Raw genomic sequence first — 25,271 nt, 5'->3', positions numbered from 1 at the left:
TTAACCATTAGGCCTTATAGCTAGAACATGTATATTTCCTCAAAACAAAAGAACAGTGGTTAAGACCATGGAGACTGAATCTTGACTTTGCCACTTTCTAGCTAAAAAACCTCTATGTTACTCAGTTTCTCCTTCTGTAACATGAGGACTTCAGACTTTGTTCATCAAGTTTGTGAGAGAACTGAGCGAGGTGACACACACTAGAACTTAGAATTGGCACATAGTAAGCACGCAAAAATGTGTGTTACAACTATTCTTAGTCCAAACAGTTCCTTATACAGAAGCTAAACTAAGGCTCAAGGAAGAAAAATGATTCATGGGAGAAACAGGGCTTCTGGCAGTCACTCTGTTACTTCACTATTTTTTGTATTTCTTCTTGTTCTTGGTTTCTCTTTTTGTTGGTCAACTACATATTAAGAGAAAAAAATCAAACATAAATAACAGTCTGTTAGAGAATATCCTGACAGAAGCCCAAAGCAGCGTGGCCTGATATGACACAATAAACATTCCAGTAGGAGTTCTATAACTTCTGCCTAGGTTCCTCCCCCAAACTTACCTAGCCCGGTGACATGGACAAATTCTGCTGCCTCTCTGGGCTCTTCTTCAAAATGCAGACTAAGCAACTCTCCTAACAACAAGCTCTAAAGTGCAATGCTGGTGTAAATACCTGCTTATTGATGAACAGAGCAGAGAACAATGGCAGAGAATTCTGAGGGCATAAAATTCTGAGACCATTTAGTAAAAGAAGCGCAGACCTCCTAATGCCCCAATAATAACTGAGGCCAGTGCTGAACCTCAGAGGAGGAAAGTTGCTGGCATGCAAACTGATGACTCTTAATTATCAGGAAAAAGTAAAATCAGGTTTATATACTTTATTTAAGAAGGGAGGGTGCCAAATGCACATTAGAAAGATGTGCATGCAATATGGTTGACATTTAAAACCACTTGATGCTTTAAAAGGTGTTTCAATTCTTTCAACACGATTACATGGACCACCTACTTTCCACTCGCTGTGGGAAAGTGAGATGTTATCATATGAATAAAACGAAAAGCAAAGTCAAAAGACAGAAAGTTATATTCCTACTTTTAAAAGCATTATTATTAATTGAAAAATACAGAGACCAAATACACAATGTGTTGATTCATCCCTCTAAATTTTAAAGCCCCAACTTCATATAATGGCACTTCAGCAGTAGCGGTACTAAATGATCCCCATCTTCTCAGTCTAATTGCCCTGGGAGGGAACTGGTTCTTCCATCTGGAAAAGGGTAAGAACAAGGAAAGGAAGGCCTAATGTATGAACAATCCAAACCTAATCAGTTTTGCTTTCTGCATTGGCTTCAAATCAGATCTTCCTACCCCTACTGGTCCAGTAGATGAAAAGCAGCATGACACAATTTTTTTGGAAACAAATTCTGTACAGTGAGCCCAAACATACAGTACTTCATATCCAACTGGCAGGAACAAAACTGAACAAGCTGCAGCTATTTGAGAAACAGATCTCAGAAATTGAAGTGAAGTTCCTGAATCAAAATACCCATCCAAATCCATATCTCTCAAAAAAGTGCTCTATTCAATAAATTCCCCAATTACGATCTTTGTGAACACAGAAAGCACCTCCTCTACTGAAATTGTCTCACTTTGCTTTAGTGTGGTTACTCATTACACCCTGAAAAAGTTCCAAAAGTAAAGAATAGTTCTCTACCTAGTAATTCTGGAATTTCTTTCAAATAATAGACAACAGGTATTTGGGAATGAATGGGCACTATCTGTTATTATTCCTAGCTGAGGACAAGCTGGAGGATCCCACCTTTCCTAGTGTTCTCAGTCCAGCATGAAGAGGTTCCAAAGAATGCTACGACAGATGGGCCTACAGAATATCCAGGCACCAAGGGTGCTCTGTCCTAGCTACTGCCTGACCATGTAGAACTGTTTTTCCCATAGGGAGAACACGTGAAATGGGCCCCCTCTACCTTGTGCCCCCCCACCTCTCCAGCATTGCAGAACAAATCCCAGAGTGTTATCCTTGGTTGGCAATCTGTATAGATCTCTAATAGTTCATTAAAAAAAAGTGGGAAATGAGTTCTTTGAAATTCAGTACTACCACAAAGAAAGCAGGACATAAACAATAGACAACATTAGATAAAGATAATAGGCTGCAATAGCTCAAGATATCTTGCTTAAAAGTAACAAATGATGACCGTGATCTCCATTTTTCCTTTTAATTAATTCACAAACACAAAAGCATCAACTTAACATTTTATATTAATTACTTTGTGGACCATACTAACATGCAAAACAAATTTAAAATGATATTGCATTGTCACAGAGGGCTGCCAAATACTAAAATGCCTGTTATCACCTTGGAATAATAAGTACCAAAAAGCAATTTCTAAGATTTATAAATTTTACTCACTCAGAACAAATAGCCAAATAAATATTTTGATGAAAAAATAATCATTTTCTCCAGCACCATTTTAAAAGCAATAAAATAAGTAATTAGTGATGCAAATATTGCTTAAATAAATTCATTACTCTGGTCTTCAAAACTAGCAATATAGTTCTAATTTTAGAATTCATCTCACATGGGTTTGTATGATCTGGCCAAGTCTTCCAATAATCTCAGAGGTACAAGATGTGGTATATGGGACTCAGAGAGAGAGGACCACTGCTATGAAAACTGAAGTTCCAAATCCACACACCAATCTCACAAGTCTAGCAAAATTCTATTATTATTGGATTTCTTTCAATGTTTGTACAATATCTATTTTAACATTTACGCCCTCAAATGATCAAGTTTCAATTTGGTGACCTTCTACTGGTTTAAAAATTCTAATTTCTTTCAAGTTATTGGATCCTCACTTTTGACTCACAATTTCACATACTTTTCTTTCAGTCTGTATGTGAAAAGAGTCTATAATTTGCATAGCCTTAAATTGATTGTTTTAACACCAAAATGACATGCTGGATAAGGATGAAGGAACTCAAAATCGCTGAAATACACCTGCAGCATTCCGATGTCATTCTACTGAATGAAGACGTGGTTGGGGTCAAGTCAGATGTTATTAGTTACTTGGCTCCTTGCTCAAAAAGACCCCATTGGTAGACAATCAAAGCTGAAAATATGTTCTGAATATCACAGCTGGAAAATTTGCCCCCTTAAAAAGAAAGCCAACTGGCTAGCGCCAAGAAAAGCACTTTTCAGTAATGCCAATAAAACTTTACAGGCTGCCAAAATAACAAAGATGGATTAATTACAAAGGAAACTTTGCAATTTTCCTGACAATAAACACTTTCTTAAGAAATAATCTGTCACCTGGCCTCAACTGTTACAGTTATTAATACTAGCAATGAAGACATTTTATTTAAACCTACAACTAATTTGGTGCAAAAATTTTATAATTTATATCCCAAAATAAATTTAGGGCATATGTAATATTTAATTGGATATATATCATTACATTTTCCATGAAGAATCACCACTCGTAGAAAATAACTTTTACTCAAAGTATTTTTTTCATTTAACTTTAGTAGATTAAGAATTGCCATGGGCCGGGGATTTAGCTCAGTGGTTTTGCCGCCTGCTGCTCAAGCTCAAGGATCCGAGTTTGATCCCTGGTACCACAAAAAAAAAAAAAAAAAAAAGAATTGCCTGACAGGGTCAAATGTGTAATCCCAGCACTTGGCAGGCTTAGGCAGGAGGATTGCAAATACAAGGCCACCCTAGACAATCTTGCTAAACGGAGATCTATGAAACCGAAAAGTATAGACTAGACACCATTTTAGTCAATCAAGCCTGTTTGTCTTTTTTATTTCCAATATTGGAGATCAAACCCTGAGCCTTGTATGCTTTGTCATTTCTGAACAATAACTATTAATAATTACGGTGCAAGAATTGCGCCAGAATAATAAACCCCAAGTCTTTCCTGACAAGACTAGCCTTCACCTAAAACACAAAAACAAGCCAAATGCTGATAAAAGAAACCAAATAAGAAACACTTGGATAGACTTAACCATGATCATGAAATCAACAGTCAAGAGACACCACATAAGCTAGGCATAGCAACAAATGCCTGTAATCCTAGCATTCAAGAGAGTGAGGCAGGAGGATTACCACAAGTTCAAGGCCTGCCTGAAGTACATAGTGAGGTCCTGTCCCAAAAATGAGAGAGAGAGAGAGAGAGGAGAGATCATATAAGATACTTGTATAAGCAACCAGTTTTGCTTTACAACCACTGGAATGAAGAATTTTTAAATTAAATTAATGTTTTGAAAGTGAATGCCATGATTTCTTTGAAATTTTTCTTTTAAATTCACTAATTTATTTTTTCTACAAGACACCTGTGATTTTTCATTGGAATCCACTTGAGTAACACAAATCACAAATGAACCAGGTCATATCTTACACAGATATTACACACTCACAAGATTAAAATACTACTCTTGTCACTTATCAGAATCTTTAGAATGAGCAGTTACTGAGAAATGAGTACTCTAATCATAGATATATAACTTGTTAAATCTGACTTCAATACCCTGGAGGCAATTTATAATGAGACATATTTATGCAAAGTTATAATTATATTTGACTTAGTTGATATAATCAAGCAAAATACAATTGTTAGAAAAGCTGAAAATATGTAATCGAGTATTATACAACTATTCATTAATTACATACACTTGTAACCTAAGAAATGTTCTTAATTTTAGTTCTATTTATAGTAATTCAAAGAGCTTCTTAAATATGTAGGAAAGTATCCTTAAATTTTTATTACACTTTAGAGATTTCTTGAAGGAACTTCCCAGATGCTACTTCAAAGGATTCCTTTTCCTTTTTTTTCAGTTTTAATTTTTTCTTAGTGCGTGTTTACAGTATAATGATGATATTCCTCTGGTGGAGTTGTTACATGCATGTAACACATCTTAATTATTTTTTCTTCCCCTTTCCCTCCTCTCCCTCTCCACTTCCTCCATTTCTCGATCCTCTTCCTTTTTGGAAAAGATTTATCCCCCTATTTACTATTATCTTTTATTTTGCTCTTTATTTATATTTTGGGTTTCTCATATAAGAAAAAGCATTAGATATTTAAACTACTGTGTCTGATTTATCTCTTAATATTATAGTCTCAAGGTGCATCTGTTTTCCTACAAACAACTCAAGTTTATCCTTCTTTATGGCAGAGTAATACTTCATTGTGTATAAACACAATATTTCCTTTATTCATTCATCTGTTAATGGACATATAGGCCACTTCCAAGATTCAGCTATTTGAATTGTGCTGATATAAACATGAGTATGCATGTATCTCTGTAATGGGATGTCTTTAACTCTTTCGGATATTTTGTTTTTTTAAGACAGGGTCTCACTATAAAGTTAAGGCTGGCTTTCAGCTCACAATGTAGCCCATGCTAGCCTCACACTAGTGGCAATCCTCCTGCCTCAGCCTCTTGAGTGCTGGGATTATAGGTGCACACCACCAAGCCTGCCCCCTTTCCTTTTTTTAAAATCTAGAACCTCCCTGTTACCATACCTGCAAGCCTGTGTCCTGGAGGATGCATTATGGAACAAGCCACATAATAAAATCCTTCTGATCTTTCAGGAACCTGTCTAATGGGAAGCAAGACATCTCACCTGCTACTAAATTCGGTTCTGAAGCAGGAGTGTCATGGCAACATTCCAAAGTGTATTTTTTACTTTGACTTTCTAACTGTAAATAAGAAATTAGATTACCACATCAAACATGAAATGAAGAGCATAAGTAGGGAGCAGTGGTGGACAGGTGTTATCAGAAATGGAAAATCGCATCACAGAGGCAAGAATATTTGAACATTACAAATCTTTTTACTTCTATCTTGGGCAGAGCATTTTATGGAAACATCAAAATACATTTCAAATCACACTAACTCTTGCACAATCCGAGTTTTATGGTACTCATAATATATACAGGAACTAACTGGAAAATAATTTCTGCATTTGATTTGATTTCCACATAAATTTGACTCAAATAAATCTTAGTTATACATCTGTGAGTTTTTAAGTTTTAAGATGTGATTATGAGGACTGACTGTATAAGTGGATTTCTCTTTTAAATGAGTTGGTACATCCAAACACGGATGTGTTCTCATGTTTAACTGCCTCCTTTTAAACTGTCCAAATTATATTTACTGCTATGTCACCCTAAAGCACCTATTTAAGCTTAACCGTTTCCGACTTACATGTTAGCCCATTTGATTGAAAAGGTATTATAGTGCCTGTTATAGATCACAGATTAACTACAGGATAATCACTTTTCTATTATTTAATGCTCAAATGGGATGGTAGACAATGACAAGCAGTTGTGTTGCTTACCAACACAACACAATGTAGGAGACCTGAATGCTAAATGGATTTCCTTTTTTATATTTCTCTTTTATTTTCTTTCCTGAATTGTAATCTAATTCTTTAGAGCAGAACTCTGCCAACATGCGTTCTATAATTCTGGGTTTAAGGTGACTATTGGGTACATCAAATACTGTAGTCCACTGATAGATTCAGTAGCTTGTATTAGCACTTAAACACACAAAGGAGATTCATACAACCCTGTTTGTAATTGATAGTTCCAAGAAACTAGAAAAAACATGAAGATGAAAGAGCACTCTGCTCCCCTTCCAGTGTGCAAATAGAAAAGATGAGCTTTGGAAAAACACATGGATACCACCTGCAAAACAATCGCATGATCACAACATAATAGGCCTGGTTTGCATTCTCCTCCTCGTCCCTTTGAAGTAAATAGGAGCTTTGTGCATAGGGATAAAAGTTAAGTCAGATAAAGCCTGATTCTCCTTTTCCACTACAATGCATCATAAATTCTTCACCAGTGAATAATTCTTTGAATTATTACATTAGATTCCACTGATGTAATTATAAAATTTACAAAATATAGCCATTGTTTTGTATTTACTTTAAATATGGTTTAGTGTAAGTGTGCCTATATGCTAAAGCATATTTACAAAAAGTACATTAGACCACTCTGTTTTTTTTTTTTTCTATTTTCTCTTCTCTAATACTGTAGAATCTAATTTCATCCTGAGAAATTTCCCGAATGGCCAAAAGATAGATAGATATGGATATAGATAGATAGTATCTATCTATATCTCTATCTATCTATCTATCTATCTATCTGTCTATCTATATATATATATAGAGAGAGAGAGAGAGAGATCTGATTGACTTTTGCTAATTCATGGATTTTGGCTTATTCTCACCTGTGAAACTTTATTCCCATCATTATCCATTGCACACCACTATATTTCAACACCGCATCCATTCTCTGTTAAAGACAGGGAATGCTCATTCCTACCACAGTGAAATTAACACCTGGGCTCCATCCAACCTAATGGGTGCTCTCTTCATTCCTGAGTAAATCACACAAATCTCAAAGTATGAATTAATGGGTGGGAAGCACAAACATATTGAAAATGGTGTACGCCAAGGAGGATTACTTCCACTTCTGTTTCGATGTGGTCAAACTGTTTTGCCCCTAATAACCTTAGTTTTGGCACACAACTTTAACTGGAAGACAGTGTGGCCCAGTGGGCAGGAGTGATCTAGAGCCCGACCTATAACAAGTTGCTATGGATCCTGCATTGAACTACTCTGTTCTCAATTTTCTCACCAGAAAAGAAAGCAATAATAAGAGTTCTTACTAAACCAGGTTGTTGTGGAAATCAGATCTCTTGAGTTATATGTAAAGTACTTAGAAGAGGACCTAATATACAGTGAACACTGTGTTAAGAATTAGCTTTTATTATCCATCAAATACAGAGAAATTGGGTGAATAATTGCTAGATGTGTATAATTTCTAAGATTTCATAAATTTGGGTTTCTAGTTCCAGGTCATGCTTCATTTTCTTTATGAAGCCTTTTGCAAATATTTCAAGGTGTGTTGATCTAATAAAATAAAACTGACAGCATTTAGTATTTATAACATTAATCTGTAGTCAGGTAGTGTTCTTTTTAATATAATAGTAATTGTGTTAATAAGGGTCATTGCTCTGGCTTACTTTATCTTTATGCATATATTCCATCCTCACTATCCCAAGCCCCACTGCAGGAGGAGGAAATGGAAGTATTAGGAGATTAAGTGATTTACCAAGGTCATCAGATAGGCCGGAGTAGCTGGCTACATGGAGCCTAACTCGTAGAGCCTACACTGCAGGCGCTCTAATAACTTCCCCAGATCCCCTGTCTCAACAGGTCACCACATATATCTCCCCTCTTCTTACCAACTTATCAGCATGCTTTCTAAAAGCAGGAATCACATTTCTTTACATATTTTTAATGTCTAAGAACTATATCCACATTATTTATGCATCTTATCTTGACATCACAACTATGCAAGTCATCCATGTAACTTCCAAAATGCTATGAGTCTCAAAACTATGGCTTAAAATGGCTTGTTCTCTAAAACCATTTTTTGCTCAGGTGGGACCCAGGAATAAAATATTTAAAAGAAATATTTGGAGCACTGGGCTCAAATGATCTATCCCACAAGCTAGAGAGAAAGCAGAGTCTTCCACAAATTTGTAAGTAGATGCTATGTCTGTACTTCTTCCTTTTGAGTAGGTAGTGGGGCATGAGGGAAAAGAGGCTGGTCTGCAATGGATGACACAACTATCTATGGGAAACATGCTCTCAGCATGTGGTAGCAACAACAACATAACAAACTCTTTCATCGCTACATCAAATACAATCATCTTCAATTCTTTTCAGATGTACCCTGACATTACCGTTCTGAATCTTCATTACTACTACTATATTCAGAAAATCCTCTTTCCTCAAAACAGTACACAAATTAAACAGAAGTATTTTCTTATTTCTCTATGGTTACTGAGTTATTCAATACTAACTTACATGCCAAAATCTTGACCAAAAAAAAAAAAATCCCCTTTACTTATTATGTCCACTTACTCTCATTTTTTACTTACAAAGCTCAAAGAAGTCAAGTAATTGGCTCAAAATCACAAAAATGGTAAGTTGTAGGACTATGAGTTGAGGCTAGCCATGTTAGACTCTAAAGTTCACAGATTGCTTTCTAAGTTTATCGGTACTTTTAAGATATTTCACTTCAAAGCTATATAATTTTCCGATGCTAGTAATTCCATTCTGGAGGAAGAAAACAAATGTGTTTTCCTTAAATTTAGCATGTAGAATCCAATTGTTAGAACTTCAATTCTACGTTGTTTTCTTGTGGTTGCTGATTTTCCTTGAAAACTGATAACAGTAAGAATCTGTTGAGCTGGGCATGGTAGCACACAACTTTCATTCCAGCACTCTGGTATGCTGAGGCAGGAATTCAAAAGCTCCTACCTAGCCTAGGCAACTTAGGCTATCTCAAAATAAGAAAGAAAGAAAGAGAGAGAGAAAGAAACAAGGAAAGAAAGGCTGGGGATGTAGCTCAATGTGAACACTCTGGATTCAATCCTGAGTACTACCAAAAAATCTTTTAAAAGTGAATACAAGAACAACTAATATTTGAGAAATACTTTGGGTTAAATATATCTGGTCCTGTAGAAGCCCAGCCACTGCTTAATACTTCATCCACTGGAAGAGTAGCTATTTTATAAGGGTGCTCATGGTCATCTACAATTTAAGCAGCAAATAACTTTTCAATGGGCTTCAAGAGAAATACATCTACACTCGAATACTACTTCAGGGCAAGTAGTGTAACAGCAAGGGTCCTGTGGATTCATTTTTATTATTTAAATAGAGATGATCATAAAATTAGTACTCTTCTAATGTAGTTCTCATCTTGATTATTGCTATTTAACTAGTGAAATTTTTTTCTTCAGGCTGAGTGAACACTATAATTATTATTGCTTTGCATTGTAAAGGTTACATCTTAATTGAAAAATCAACACTTTTTTCTCTTTCAATGAATACATCAACTTCAAAATCAACAAAAACACTGAAGATGCAAGCAATTTTGCCAGACGCACAAATTAACGTGTCCTTGATCAACCAGAATTCATAACCCATAATCTTAAACATAAGAGGCTAACTGATCCCATAACTGGGTCTGTATTACAAGTATCGAAATTTTTGTAGCTAAAGCTTCTGTTTATGAATTTCTATGGTCAAAGTGTCAGTAGCTTTGAGCAAACAATGCTGCAGAGTTTCTTTCATCATTAACACCATGGCTTATGCACTGAACTAACTGTGATCCTCAGAAAAATCCAAGGTTTTTTTGCAACTATTTTATAAAAAGTGTACATAGAGTGTGTAGGCGGGGTTTACATATATAATTCCTGAACAGGAAAACAAACAAAAAATAAGACACTGTATAGAAAGGAAAATTGGTAAGAAATGAAAGCACTTGTGATACAGATAAATGGTATGTTTTACATACTTCTATACTACATTTTCACAAAAGGTTACACAGTAGTTTCTATGTGCCAAATATATTACTTGAGAAAAATACACACAGTGTTATACAAAAACACAGAGATATACTGATTCAGTACTCCAGCACCTAGGGGAGATATGATTCAGCCCTTTTAATGCAGAAGGAAACTGAGCCACAGAGCTCTTCAGTTACTTGTAGGAGGTCACACACCTAGCAAACAGCAAAGATTTGAACTCAAATGGTCAGTGTCCTACTCTTACACAGCATGCTGTACTCCGTTCCCTGGAAAAATCTCATCATGTTTTTCTTATACAGCATCATGTCTACAACATCAAAATTATAAAAAGCATAAAAGGAGTTTTAAAAAGTAATCAGACAAAATGTGATGGTAAGTATGATGTTCAATTAATTTCATCAAATATTAGCAGTGTTTCTAGCCTAATTATACACTGCTCAAAGATAAACAATGTCTGGACCAAAATTTGAAAATTCTTTTTTGGGACCATCATTATTTTGTTAAGCAAACATTCAGGATTCCTGAAGCAGAGACCTATGTATACATAGGGACTTAACCACATTTCTACAATTCAAAGCACAAGGACAAAGATTTTCATAGAGTAATAAGGAACTCAGAATACTGCCTACTCCACCCATGTTTTCTATATGTGTATTATTTGTGTACTATGCTATAAATTATGAGAATCTTATAAATAATACATATCAGTTTTTCATGTTCCCCTTTATTGCATTACTCAGGCATATAACGTTATTCATTTATATATAAATGTAGCAAAAATACTTACATACCTCTTACTTGTACGGTCACTGAAAATCAGTGAATGACAAGTTAGCAAAAGAGCACAAGTGAAAATATGACAAGATGAGCTTTGGGTCTGCCATGAACTACCTATGGGATCTTAGCAGCCACACTAAACTGGCATGATCCTTGTCCACTCTGCCTACATCCCTGGGTTATTTTAACAAATAACGCAATTGTGGGATGTGAAAATGTCCTATAAACTCCAAACTATGAAACAAGTAGCAGAGATGAGTTACTGCGAGCGTTGTTCTTCTTTCACTCCCTAGCACGGAGTACAATGATTGTCATTCTGAATATTTATCGGCTTAACTTACTTTTTCGTAATGAAAAAGCCATGGTAGGAATGTAACTAAAAGCACAAGCTGCATTTTGTCAAAATAAAGATGTCAAATCTTAACAAAGCTCTTATCCTCTTAACTATATAATAACATGAAATGAAAGCATACTTTTAAAATTTTGTAATCACAACATGCATGCCCATTTTATTATATTTACAGTTATTTGAAATTTTACATCAGGGCTTTAGAAGGTATTTTTATACAGGACTTTAAAAGAAATTTATATATATGGGAGAGGGTGTTACTGATGATTAGAATTTGACCAAAAATTAGAAAATTGAGAATGCAATATTTTATTTAAAATTGAGATGGAGCCATTTGTATTTATGGCTCTGCTGATATGTATATTACACACATAAATTCCTATGTCCACTTCTAAATCTGTGCAAGAGGACAGGTCCATACATCCCATATGCAAAATATCCGAACCTTCTAAAGTTGTCATTTAAAAGCCAAGAGCCTAAATTTTCACTTTGATCAATGGCATAGCTTTATCACAAGATGCAGTGACTGAAGGTTATTGACTAGCTGATGACCTTCTAATGTACCAGCCTTCAATCTGCAATAAAACCGTGAATGAAAGTTGAGCTTTCCAAAAAGAAAATAGGGTTTATTCTCCCGGAAGAAAATATGAACGGAGCGAGTCTTAGGAAGGTAAAAACATCCAGAAAAGCGGAGCAGTGCCATCCAGTCATTTAGCTTTCCCTGCAGACCTGGGTTGAGACAAGTGCATCACCTGACTCACTGGCCCTGGTGCTAAGGATGGAGAGTGGAATCAGATCAACACAATAAGGCTGTTGAGTCCATGAAGATAGAGAAAAACAACCTCAAACAGTGGTAAAAGTTCACTTCACAGCATGACCACCATTTCAAAGGAAAAGCTAATGCTACAGAGACGTTTACTTCAATACCATCCGTACATCTTGCTAGGAATGAGCCATTTTTAACCCAGTCTTGTGTCCTTGATAGTGTTTGACAGAACTTTTGCAGGCAACTCTGCAGCCAGAGGATTTTCTAAGAGCATGTTTTCCTTTAGGACTAAATGTCAGTGTTGAAAAGTTCAAGGCGAAAAGTAGAAAAAGAGCGGTGTATATTTCTAATCAAAATGTGCTCATAGTTTTGTACGGGTTTATAGATCTTGATGATAAGTAACAAAAAAACCCCTCCAATATAACCGTAAGCTAAAAATTATGTGTGGGTACACTAAGATTGATGAGGTAGATAAACAAAAGCCTGGCATAAAGATTACTGAATTTAATTTGTCCTTTCACCCAGCAAATAGGTTTTGGTGCTCATGAGGCAGCAGAGTTTAAAAATAACCTCTTTTACTTTTATTCTCCACCCCCCACCCTGCCCCCAGTACTGGGGATTGAACCCAGGGCTACAGACACAGTCTATTTTTTTCACTTTTTATTTTAGGAGAGGGTCTCACTAAATCTCTAAATTGCGGAGTCTAGGCTTGAACTTTCCTCCTGCTTCAACCTCCTAGAATCCTGCAATTACAGACATACACCCCTGGACCTAGCTAAAAATAACTTTTTTAACAAGAAAATGAGTGAAAAATATACATCTTTTTTGTCCAATAACTCAGAAAATTTGATGAAGAAAAATCATTAATAACTAAAGGTGTCTTCCTTCCTATTTTTCAATTTGCTATATTCCCAACATACAACTAAGGGCATACAATCTCTTCTTTTAAAACCCAGAAATAATCTAATAACATTTTTTGGATTTCAGTGTTTCATATTTAAATAAAAAATGTTGAGGCCTGGAGAAACAGCTCAGTGGTAGAGTGTTTGCCTAGCATGCACAGGTCCCTGCCTTTGAACCCCAACAAGAAATGTTTATATGATTATTTATATTGTTTCTTCAAACTTCAGCTTGGGACTTCCATAAATTCTCACTACTACATCGTGAATCCCATGAATGGTCCCAACATTACTAGCACCATTTCTAATACTTCTGCTGCTGCTGCTACTACTGCTGCCTCCATTGCCCAAATAGTTCTCCCCAGTGAGGAAAACAGGCCATGCCTGAAACATTCCATACATCAAAACCTGTGCATAAACCACATACAAATATATAGTGCTGTGATAAGCCTCTCTAAATTTCTGAATAACTAAGAGAAACATTTCAAGGCAGAGAAATGCAAGCACTGTAGCCCAGATGACAATTGGAAGAATTTCCAAATACCAAGTCCTCCTGTTTTATTTCCTAGAGCTATTAGCCCAAATGAGTTCATAGAACATTTTTCTTTGGACAAACCCCCATTAAAAGGTCTCTTAATCTATGATACCTTGATGAGAAGAATTTTCAAGTACTATCAATGTCCTTCCCTATAGGAAGGGCCATTCTTTGCTATCCATGTAAACTCTTCTTTCCTTTCTTTCTTCTTTCCTTTTTTAATTTTAATTTTTACTTTTGGGGGGAGCTGAGGATAGATGAGGATGGAGCTCAAGGCCTCACACATAGCGCATGACCTGTTTGCCACCAAGTTACACCCCCTGCCTCAACCGTGTAGTTTTTGTTTTCCTTCTTGTTTTTTCAGAGTAGAAATAGTTTAGAAAGTTTATAAGAGAGACCCAAGTCCTGGATGTCAGAGAAAAATCTCACAGCTGAGCAACAGTGAGCTGGAGCTCTAGCTGTGTGATTTCAGTCATCACATGCCCTGGTGATTTGATTTCCCTTTATATAAAATGAGATGAGAACAATAACGAGTTATTTCAGAGTATTAGTGCTAAACAGAAATTACTGAGAAATGTATTGTGAGAGAGGAGTATCAAATATTTATTAGATAGATAGCCCTAATCTGATAACTGAGGTTTAGCTCTAAAATTACCAAAGGGCAAACAGCTTCCCATTATCCCTCAAAGAACAAGAAAACACAGGAAAATAAAAACAGATATTTGCATTAGATTTCAAGCAACTCACTTCGTTTGTGCATGAATGTTAAAAAAAAAACCATCCTTAAGTGCCCAAGAAGCTATTCATTCAATTCAATATCCAGTGAATACCTACAACATGTGAATCAGATAAAAGTGAGGAAGAAGTGAGACATTCTCGACAAGGTGATCCAAAAAGGAATAAACTAGGATGGACAGAAAGCATCTATTGGCAGATTAAAAATCACTAACTTTGATTAAAATAAAGAATAAGTGACACCAGGTCTGAATGTTAAGGAATAAATATGATCTCAATGAGTTGGGCAATAATCTGTATATCATAATTAACATTACCGTGCATAGGGCTGGGAGTGTGGCTCAGTGGTAGACTGCTTGCCTAAGTCACAAGGGTCTGAGATATATCTCCAGAGGCACACACACACACACACACACACACACACACACACACACACAGCACACACACAGAAACCTCAACAACAACAAACTATAGCACAATAACTTTTAAAAGGCTGTAAGATTTTCTGCTTGCTCTCCTATTGCAGAAATTTTAGCACAGGCCAAAGAGGTGTGGTCAGAGACATGGAGAGTCATCCATATCCTGTGGCAGAGTGTAGTTTATGGAAATAAATATAATTTTTAAATGAGAGCATGTGCAAGGCTCTGGGTTTATCCCCAGCACTAAATAAATAGATAAATAAATAAGTCCGGATACAAGATTGCCCTGCAATACACAATGAAGAAATCATCACAATTCAATCTTTTTCTGCAAGATCTCAAAATCACTCCTAACAGAATTATAAAGCCAAAAACTAGGAGAAACTGTGGAACAAATCTCTGAATAGATTAACATTTCACCTACAGCAAAAAAATTTAAAAATTATAAAAATCTTGCTTTGTTAAGCCCTAGATTTAAACAATATTCAAAAGCTTTCATACAAAGCAAGTGTACACACAAAAAGAAACAAAAAACAATGCACAGAAATATTTCCCTTATTTAAAGCTTTATTAGGTGTTGTATAAACAGGATTTTTTATGCAGCCATTCCGGATATATTGTCAATAACTGAGTTCTTGAGTGAACATCTCCCTGAGCTGTTGTCCAATGCAAGTAGACTTTGTTGGGGTGTAATTCATTAGATTTTAAAGAGCAACAACATCAAACCAACATTTTTATTTAGTGAGACACAGCACAAATTCTCGTTAGAATAAAATTCAATACCAGACAAAAGCAAATATGCATTGTGAATCTTAAGTAGATGTTTACTGTTATAAAAGAAAAACTGAAAAAATAATACTGCCATTAAGGACCCATAACAGACCCAAGGCATACAACTACAACATGAAGGTCTACATGTATTAGTTTAGCTCATATTATTTCCTCTTCATATCTGCTTCCATGAAATTTATGTAGTCAGTGGAATGGTAACCCAAAAGTATGAGTAATGATTGCTTTGGACTTACTTTCAAATACTAATAAATTGTACACATCAAGATATGTAAGTGTACATGTTTATATTAAAATATTGGACCAAAGACTATCAATTTTCTTCTGCAAATAATTTTCTACCATTGTATATTTTCTCAACAAATATAGCTTGGCTTGCATCCCTAATAACAAAATACTTATTTAGGGTTGCGTGAGCTCCAACCAAAGTTGGCACAGGTTATTTTTCACAATTGGTCACTAATGATAGGCATGGAGAGTGGAAAACATTTGTCGACATACTTCCATTGAGTGAGTTTTAGAACTCAGTTTCTAGGGTATGTTGTTAACACTAAAGGCAAAATTAAAGAAGGTTAAATAGGGCCAGGATTTAGCTCAGTGTTTCCGGCACCTCCCTCACAAGTGCAAGGGCCCAAGTTCGATCCTAGGTACCAAAAAAAAAAAAAAAAAAAAAAAAAAAGGAAGGTTAAATAAAATTAAAAAGAAAAAGTCAAAGACTCAGGTGGAGTTATATATGCAGTATGATCAAAATAAATGGTGAATATTTAGATTTCAAAAATTTATTACAGTAACAGATACATTGCCACCTATCCACTCAAAATCCTCTCCCTCCTTCACTTTGAACTCATTTATTGCACTGTTCTCGCCACTTTTTAAACCAAATCTAGAAGTTCTCTTTTGTGAGTATTGTACAAGATGTGATCAAAAATATGGTGACTGCTGTTGCCATGTACTATCTGATAGAAAAGCGGGCTCATAAAAATATTATAGTGTGTTCTCATTTACCTTATCACCAGATCTGGCACCCTGAGACTTCTGGCTCTTCCTGAAAGGGTAATACTTTGAATCAATTCAGGACATTACGTCATTAGGTAGTCAGGACAGTGAAACTAAAGACACTCACGAAAGAGCACTTCCAGAACTGCTTCAGAAAGTGGAAAGAATGAAGGGATAAATGTGTTCAAAGAGAAGGGAATATTTTGAGGGGGATTAATTGATATGTGTCTTTTACTGTAATAAGTATTTTATAATTAAACATTTATCATATTTTATAATTATGCCTCAAAAATTTAACTATAGTGGAATGACAAAATTAATTTTTATAGCACTTTTAATTTTACTATTTTTGTATTTTCACCTTGGCATTCAATCTGACCTATTTACCTTAACAAAAATGAAATGGATAAAATAAAAATTTAAACCCTCTACTTGAGCATATTTTATTAAAATTGAGACTAATGCAATTTTCTATATACTCCTTTATGGTAACTTCTACTTACATATGATTCCCCTATTAATTTTGGTTTTTTTCTTAAAGCTCACTTTTTAAAATTTATTTATTTATTTTGGTTTTTTGAGACAGGGTCCCACCATGTAGTCCAGGCTCCAACCCACTATGTAGTCCAGGCTGGCCTTGAACACTCCTTGACCTTCCTGCCTCAGCCTCTCCAGTGTTGAGGTTACAGGTGTGCACCACCACGCCTAGCTTAAAGTTCACTTTTAAACCCAAGGATGCATTTCCCATACTTAGATGTTATCTTTTTTTTCCCACTGAGTGTAGGAAAATTGTTATAGAATTATAATGTGCCCTAGCCCTGGGAGACTATTTAGCTCCTTATCAAATTTTTAGATAAGTAAATGAAGATATGCCCAATATGTACAATTTATTTCTTCTATCAGACTTGATGTATTTTTTGATATTCTAAAAGAAAAATTCTTGCATGATGAATCCTATTTGCCATTGTATTGTTCTCCTGAGTTGTGAAACAAATGCATTCCTTGAGAAACAACAGAGCACCAAACTGAAATTTTTGCCTGGCTCAAAATTGTGACAGACACAAGACACCCTTGGACCAACAGTGGAGTAGACCAGATAACGAGGAGAATCCCTGGCAGAAAGACTGGGAGCAGCGGAGCCATCGATGCCTTGGTTCTCGCTAATCATCACTGAGAATATTTACAAATTACTACTTATGCTTCCAAATTAGAATTGATTCTACTAAGACACAGAACTACAATCAGCAACAATTCCCAAAACTAAAAATACGAGAAAATAATCTGAAAATAGTCTTTGGAATTGGTAAATATATGCAACTCTAGCAAAGATGATAAAAATTCAGAAGCTGTTTAAAATGTCATTTGATACTGCCTTCTTTTTTCAGATTCTCTGGTGTATGGAGACAATAACATGACAATACATTACTCATGTCACATTTGAACCGGGTTCCCAAACTGTCCTTATTCATGCACAGGTGTGAATGAAGTTACCGGACTGATGTAGAATTTCATAACTAATTATTATTAGTAGAACAATTAAAACTTATCCAAAGCGCTTAATGCGGGTAAAAGAGAAGATTTAAAACTGAGGAATCAAGAAGTTAGAGTACAGCATATCATTTAGAACAGAGAATAACTGAAAAGTGAATGTTTGAAGGGACTGTGCGATGAGGGGTGGTAGAACAGGGAGCATTGTTTTGCACTTCTTCCCCTACTCCATGAATACACTGCCTTCATAAAACACATAAACTGCAAAAGAATAAGTGCAACAACAAAAACCATACAAGAGGGAAACATAGACTCTCAAGAGCGAGCTATTCCTCTGATCTCCGTATATTACTATTTCAGATGAGGAGAGGTAGGACTATTTATCCTTCAAGTGAATAGCTGTAAGGTGACCATGTTTAATTATGGCTCCAAAATTAATTAAGGACAGAAGGAAGAAGAGGGGAGAGAGAGATACAGAGAGTGGAGAGAGAGAGGGAGAGACTGGGTGCAATCACACACACATACCTCTAATTCCAGATACTTGGGACTGAGACAGCAGGATCATATGTCTGTTCAAGGCCACCCTACACAACCCAGAGAGAACTTGTCTCAAAATAAAATTTAAGAAGGACTGCGGATGTAGTTCAGTGACAAGAGTGCTGGCCCAACATGTGTGAGGCTCTGGGTTTGGTCTCCAGTACCAAAGCTGGGCGGGGGTGGGGGGGTGGGGGGGTGCATATTTGTGAGGATAACTTATCAAGAAACTTTTTTCCATTTCACTGTGAAAAAATTTTTAAGTCAAAGGGCTAGTCTTTCACAAAAAATTCCTACAAAAATAAAGTGTAGCTATGACTTATTTACTTGAAGAACATGTCGCTATGTGCTGTAATAAATGCTTTTAAACAGTTGTATCCCCACATACTAGTTTGTCTGGATTATTTCTGGACAGTCCACTAGTGTCAAGTTATCAAACAAAGTACAGAAGTTTGAAAATATTTACTATTATAAGTATATTAAAGAAGAGTCAAGCTTTTTATTCCCTTAATACCATCATTGTAATTGCCCTGCATTCCAGTGTGTTCTCTTGAGTGCAAAAAAAAAGAACAGAGTTACAAAGATCTACCCTGCTGGGAATTTTGCATAACCCTGGCTATACTCCTGAGTCTGTTCTGGGAGAATGTGAAAGGTAAATGTAAAAGTCACCTATCATGTGACTCCCTATGCTCCCTATACTCCCTAATGTAACCAAATGGAAACAAGTTGGTTATAAAAATACTACTCATCTTAATGCACCAAACAAAGGGAAAATTTTAAATTATTAGTGATATAATATAAAAATATATGACTAAAAACATAAGATGTAGTTCAAGATGCATTTTATTTATAAAGACTCAGTTTATATACAAATTTGTACCAACTTCTGAAAGATAAAGCTCATCCCTGTTTGAAATACTCCTGACAAAAGCACATTCTGAAGTAATACTATGTGTTCCCAGCAGTGTCTAAGTTATAAAAAAAGTATTGCTAAAAACAATGTATTCAAACCATGTCAATTTTCCCTGACATGGACTTGCAGGAAGTTGTTTATTTGTATTTGGTTTTTGTATCCAAACTGGCTTCAAAATTTAGCATTCTTCAAAAGGTAGCAAACTATAGTATAACATCACTGGAGCTCAGACTTTTGAAATAGTAAATGAATAAAAATAAGGAATTTTTTAGAAAGTTCCCAAGTGTTATGGTTAAATATTCTTTTCACAATTTTTCAGTGTTCTGTTCTCTATTCTTCTTTTTTTTTTTTTTTTTTGGTACCGGGTATGGAGCTCGAGACCTTATACTTGAGAGGCAGGCAGCGGAACCACTGAGCTAAATCCCTGGCCCTGTTCTCTATTCTTCTATACATATTCAAGCAGGTTACACTCAAATATATATTCTTAGCGTAATCCTGTATTGAATAGAATTTTACTACTATTTGGCTAACCTTCATTTTCCCAAGGACTAAAGGGAAAACAGAAGCATCTTATTCCAAGGAGGTATCTTATCAAATCTGATTATTCACTTTGAAAAAAGTAGCCCAGTAGATTTATAGATGGGCAATAAAGTGAGGGGATGCAATTTCTTTCTATTTCTAGAGATAGGATTCTTCTGCCCCACTAACCATCCTCAGAGATGAAAATCAAGCGTTTGTAAAATGCATTTCAGAGACCACTTAACCTCCCAATTCCAGTATCTGATAACCTTCTCCAACCAGAAATCCTTCAACTCTTCTATTCTTCTCTTCAAATAATTTCCCTTTTGCTCTCTCATGAATTAGCTGATCAGCATCACCTGAACAAAATTTTAATGTCAATGAAAACTTTAAATAAAGTATATCTCAATCTTATTTTATTAATTATTCCAGATTCATTTTATTGTTTATAGGTGTCTTTATTCACAAATCCAAAAGCCATAAAACTTTACCAATCTAAAAATGTTTAGTTAAATTTTATTTTGACAATTTTACCAGACTGACATTATGTATACTATTTTCAAACACGACCATACAATTCCACCTTAAGAAAAAAATCAAAACTTGGAAAATACTCAAGAAATAAACACTAGGAAGTTGACCAGGATTATGATGACATTTTCACATTTTGTGCTTCTATAACATGTAAGGCCTGACTAATGCCCAATTCTCAAGAAGTTCACAATGGTATCAGAGACAGACATGTATGTAGACTATTCTACCGTAATAAATAGATGATGCAAAATGTAGAGTCCAGCTAACTCTGCAGGGTTAAAGGTGCCAAGAAAAGGCAAAGAAAGACCTCAGTAAGATGAAGTCTAAGCTGAATAAGAAATAGCAAGATCATAAACTTCCAAGACAAAAGTGAAAACTTAAAAATGAGGCAGAAAACAATATGATCTTTTTGAAGAACTGAAAACTCAGAAGAATTAAAGTGCAGAGAATGGGAAGGAACAAGGTATCAAAGTGGTGAGAGTCAAAACTGATAAGACGGTCCAGGACTGGGTTATAGAACAATTTTCTGTACAACTAAAAAGTTAGGGCTTTAACCTACAGGAAATTGAAGGAGAAAATTAATAAGTTCAGATAGGTGTCGATGCCTCTGCAAAGGGTGGGAAAGAAAAATGGGAAGGGCAAGGAAAATGAAAGTGAGAAAACCAATCAAAGGTTGATTCAGAGGTTCAATCAAGGCAAAATGTTTATGTGAACTAAGTTAATGAAAAAGAGGTGGAGCAAAGATGGTGACATTCAGATATTTAAAAAGCTGAATCAATAACTTGGTTAGCAATTGGCTGTTCATGATAAAGAACTGAGGGGACTGAGGATAAAGTACACATGTTTACCTTGGAAACAATGAAAACAGAAGGGAAATATTGGTCAAAAAAAGTGAAGATTTCAACATTAGGCTTTTGAAGCCTGGATTGCCTGTAAAGCATCACACTGAAGATGGGGGCTGCTGTGTACGTCATGTTTTATACCAACATATGGTTGAAAGCGTGAGTGAGTCTAGAGATGTAGGGAATCAGGTGAGGATGTCCAGTCAATAGGCAACTGACTCAGGAAGGACCAGACTGGAGATAAGAATGTATTCAGCATTGCTCTAGAGAACTATGCTGACCAGTAATGTAACCAGTACCCACAGGTGTCTAAATGTTAGGTAAGAAAATGAACTAAAATTACCAATTAGTTTCTATGGTCTCATTAGCCACATCTCATATGCTTAAAGCCAATGTGGTTAGTGGCTACAGTATGTGGTGACACAGATACAGATCACTTCCATCAACACAGGATTCTACGGCACAGCGCTGGCAGGCAGCATGTGAAATAGGAGAGAAGCCCAGTGGAATAAGAAGGTGGGGTGTCAAAGGAGGAAAAAGAGAAAGGGAAAAGCATCACATCACTGTGACCAAGAGATGAGAGTTCAAGGGGACAAAATACTCAGGAATAAAAAAGGCTGAAAAGAAGTCAATAGAAAAGGAGTAAAAAACTTACTTTACGTAGTTTGTTTTACCCAAACATTTGGTATTGTATTGGAATTGTTACCAATTTCTTCAGATGCAAAATGACTCAATGAGATTAATTCTCTCACTCAGATAATAGACTGAGCTTTTAGAAGAAGAATTCAAGTTCCACATAGGAAGAGAAATGTTGGAAATACAACCATTCTCTGCCTACACTTTAATCAATAAGGGAGGCCTTGTGTAGCTGTTGTTCTCAGCCATTGCCCTCCTGAGAGTGTTTTTACTGTCTCTGACAAAGGTCTGTACTATTGCTGAATGCATTTCTTGAAAGTGTATGTCAAATACCTGTATTCAGATATTTTAAAAAACACAATACTCTTCTCAGATCAAAATAAAGGTGACAGAACAGTGAGGGGCTGGGGAATTTGGGGTGTGGGAAATTATTGTTTTAGGCACACAAAGTTTTGGTTTGGGTTGATGGAAAAGTTCTGAATAGTGGTGATGAGAGCACAAGAGAATGCACTTAAAGGCACTGAATTACACAATTCTTAATGGTTAAAATGACCAATTTATGTTATGCATATTTTACTACGTTTTTAAAAAATCAAGCTGAAATAAAATATATACCATGGGTAAAATACCTACAAGAAGCCTTCCACAACATTCTATTCCAGAAAAATTTAAGATTCCAAACATAAAAGTTAAAAACATTTTCAACAAATGTGTTGATGTAGAATTTGTGATGTTAAGGTATAAAAATATGGATTTGGTAAGTTGCAGGACATTAATATTGCCTTGCCTGACACTGTCAGTGGTCTAAAAAAATAAAACAAGTTAGAGATTTAAATGACACCAACAGAATGAGAATTCATTAAAGCAGTTTCATAATCTAAATGATATCTACTATGGTCCCCACTTATAGACAGCTTAACTTGTTGCAGTTTCTTAACTTATCTTACAGGGACACACAAGGGGCTCTGAAAACAGCCAGTGGCTCCTTTCATTTGTGTTTCTACAGTGAGAAAGAAGAACAGTTCAGGCTAAAAATTAAACCAAAGCATCTGATAGTTCATAGATGTCAACCACAGTCCAAAAATATTAACTGGAAAATTCCAGAAAGAATGAATAATTTTCATTAGAACATATTGTTATCATTGTTCTACCTTATTAATTATTGTTATTAGTCTGACTTATACCTAATTTATAAATTAAGCTTTATCAGAGGTTTGTATCTATAAGGAAGAACAGTATGTACATAACAGGTTTCGTGTCATCCATAGTTTCAGGCATCTGCAGAATATTCTAGAATGCATCCCCTGCTGATAAGGGGCGATATTGTGTACCCTTTTCTTTACTGTTTGCTTCTCAGGTCAATATCTGCACTTAGCTGGAAGAATGGCAAAGTACAAAAATCAGCAATAAACCTAGAGGCAACTATGATTGTACGGGTGCAATGCTCACTGTGCAATTTAGGAGGGTGAGTATGCCATGAGTCACTTCCCATGCATTTTCTGACAGTCAGAGCCTGCAGCAAGGCTCAGAGAGTGGAACAAGGAAGGGGCTCTGAAAGAAGCCAGTGGCTCCTCCCATTTGTGTTAGGAAGAACATTTCAGGTTAAAAATTAAACCAAAGCATATGATAGTTCATGAATGTGAAATAGCACAATAAGCCAATGAATGTTTGCTCCAGATTATTTTACAAGTTATACAATAACTAATCTCATATGGATTTTAACTCTGCTATTTCCCATTAGCATCCAGACATTTCCTTGTGAACAAATTGGCAAAATGGAAGTAAACATTTGCACATTCGTGGATCACACCATTTCCTCTCCAAGAGTGTATACTAAATACGGAAAACAGAATCACCTTTCAAATAAATCAGCTTTCCTTGCCCACTATTTGAAGCCTTACTTAGATCATACAAGGGCTCTGGTGATGTCACAAACTGACAAAATCATCGCATCACTGCACGCTCAAAGGACATGGGCACAGCGTACTGACAGATACTAGGAGCGGAAACCAACCAAAGAGAAAGAAGGGAAGAAAGAAACAAGACACAGAAAAATACAAGAGATGAGTCATACTATACTTACAACTTTCAGCCTGATAGTCTGGTACAAACTGCTCATCATTGTCAGGTACCTGAGCTGAAGAAGAAAATGAAAAAATTAAGAGAGAAACTGCCAAAGCACAAGGCATGTCAGGTCACATCTGTCAAGCAAGGCCTTTTTAAGCTAAGATCACAGCTATAATTATTTGTCAATAAGCTCCTATTTAAAATGGTATTGGCAGTACTATGTAGGAGGGGAAAGAGAAGGGAACATAAATGTCAACTAGAAAACATAAATATGTAAGAAATATGGCAGGTGTAGTCCCTCAGAAATTCACTTGCCAGATGGAAATAAGAGAGTCACAAAATAAAAGCTACAGGATTTCTATTTCCTGTGGGGTTTCATTTTGCAAGGAGCAAAAGAGATCTTGATTCACCCACTGGCAGTGCTTAAGCAGCCCATCTAAATGAACCACACGAGCCTTTTAAGTGATGTTCAGGTATCACACACATCCTGCTGCGTTTTTAGAAATAACTGCTTTTTGTATCTTCTAGCTCTTATAAATTAGACTGCCACAATTTAAAATGTTTGCCCTAAACTACATCAAAGTATGCTACAAAGATTTAAAAATGAAAGATTGTCCTTTACTTGGGACATTTGTAACAAGTAATATACTTCAATGATCGTATTTGTAATAAAAATAAACAATAAAACAGATGCCATCTTTTCATGTAAAAGACTGTCCTGGCAACTATTCAGCATTAACAAAAAGAACATGACTATTTCATCAGTTTTAATGTCAATCGCCTTCCGTATTTCGGTAAAGGAAAAATACTGAACAGCAAAGATTTAATGCATTCACCAGCAATCAAGCCACAAGTCCACTTTTTCACTTCTAAAATGTTTTCAGCACAATCAAGTCAGATATGAAACTAACCTATGTTTTCACAAACATATACCAGTATACATCTTCTCACATACTCAAACCACATAAAGCAACAGTCAGCTTACCTTAACTTGGTAAAATATTATGAAGTATCATACTAATTAACTTTAGCTATGATCTGATTAGCAAGTATTATTTTTCTACTATTATAT

The 25,271-nt window shown here is 35.6% G+C and overlaps 1 protein-coding gene across 9 annotated transcripts in view; it reads right to left on the bottom strand.

Moving 5' to 3' along the window:
* Window positions 1-25,271, bottom strand: part of Etv1 (ETS variant transcription factor 1) — an 86,938-nt gene that overhangs the window by 50,329 nt on the left and 11,338 nt on the right. For all 9 annotated transcript variants that reach the window (XM_087206705.1, XM_087206707.1, XM_087206706.1 and 6 more), the window contains one exon: window positions 24,216-24,269. In XM_087206705.1, the coding sequence (XP_087062831.1) occupies window positions 24,216-24,269 (54 nt within the window). The remainder of the gene's footprint in view (window positions 1-24,215; window positions 24,270-25,271) is intronic.

The sequence above is a fragment of the Heterocephalus glaber genome, unplaced genomic scaffold (assembly GCF_053883595.1).
Source record: "Heterocephalus glaber isolate CG9 unplaced genomic scaffold, H.glaber_assembly_v1.0 deba00000676, whole genome shotgun sequence".
NCBI lineage: Eukaryota > Metazoa > Chordata > Mammalia > Rodentia > Bathyergidae > Heterocephalus > Heterocephalus glaber.
This window is presented reverse-complemented; position numbering and strand designations above follow the sequence as displayed.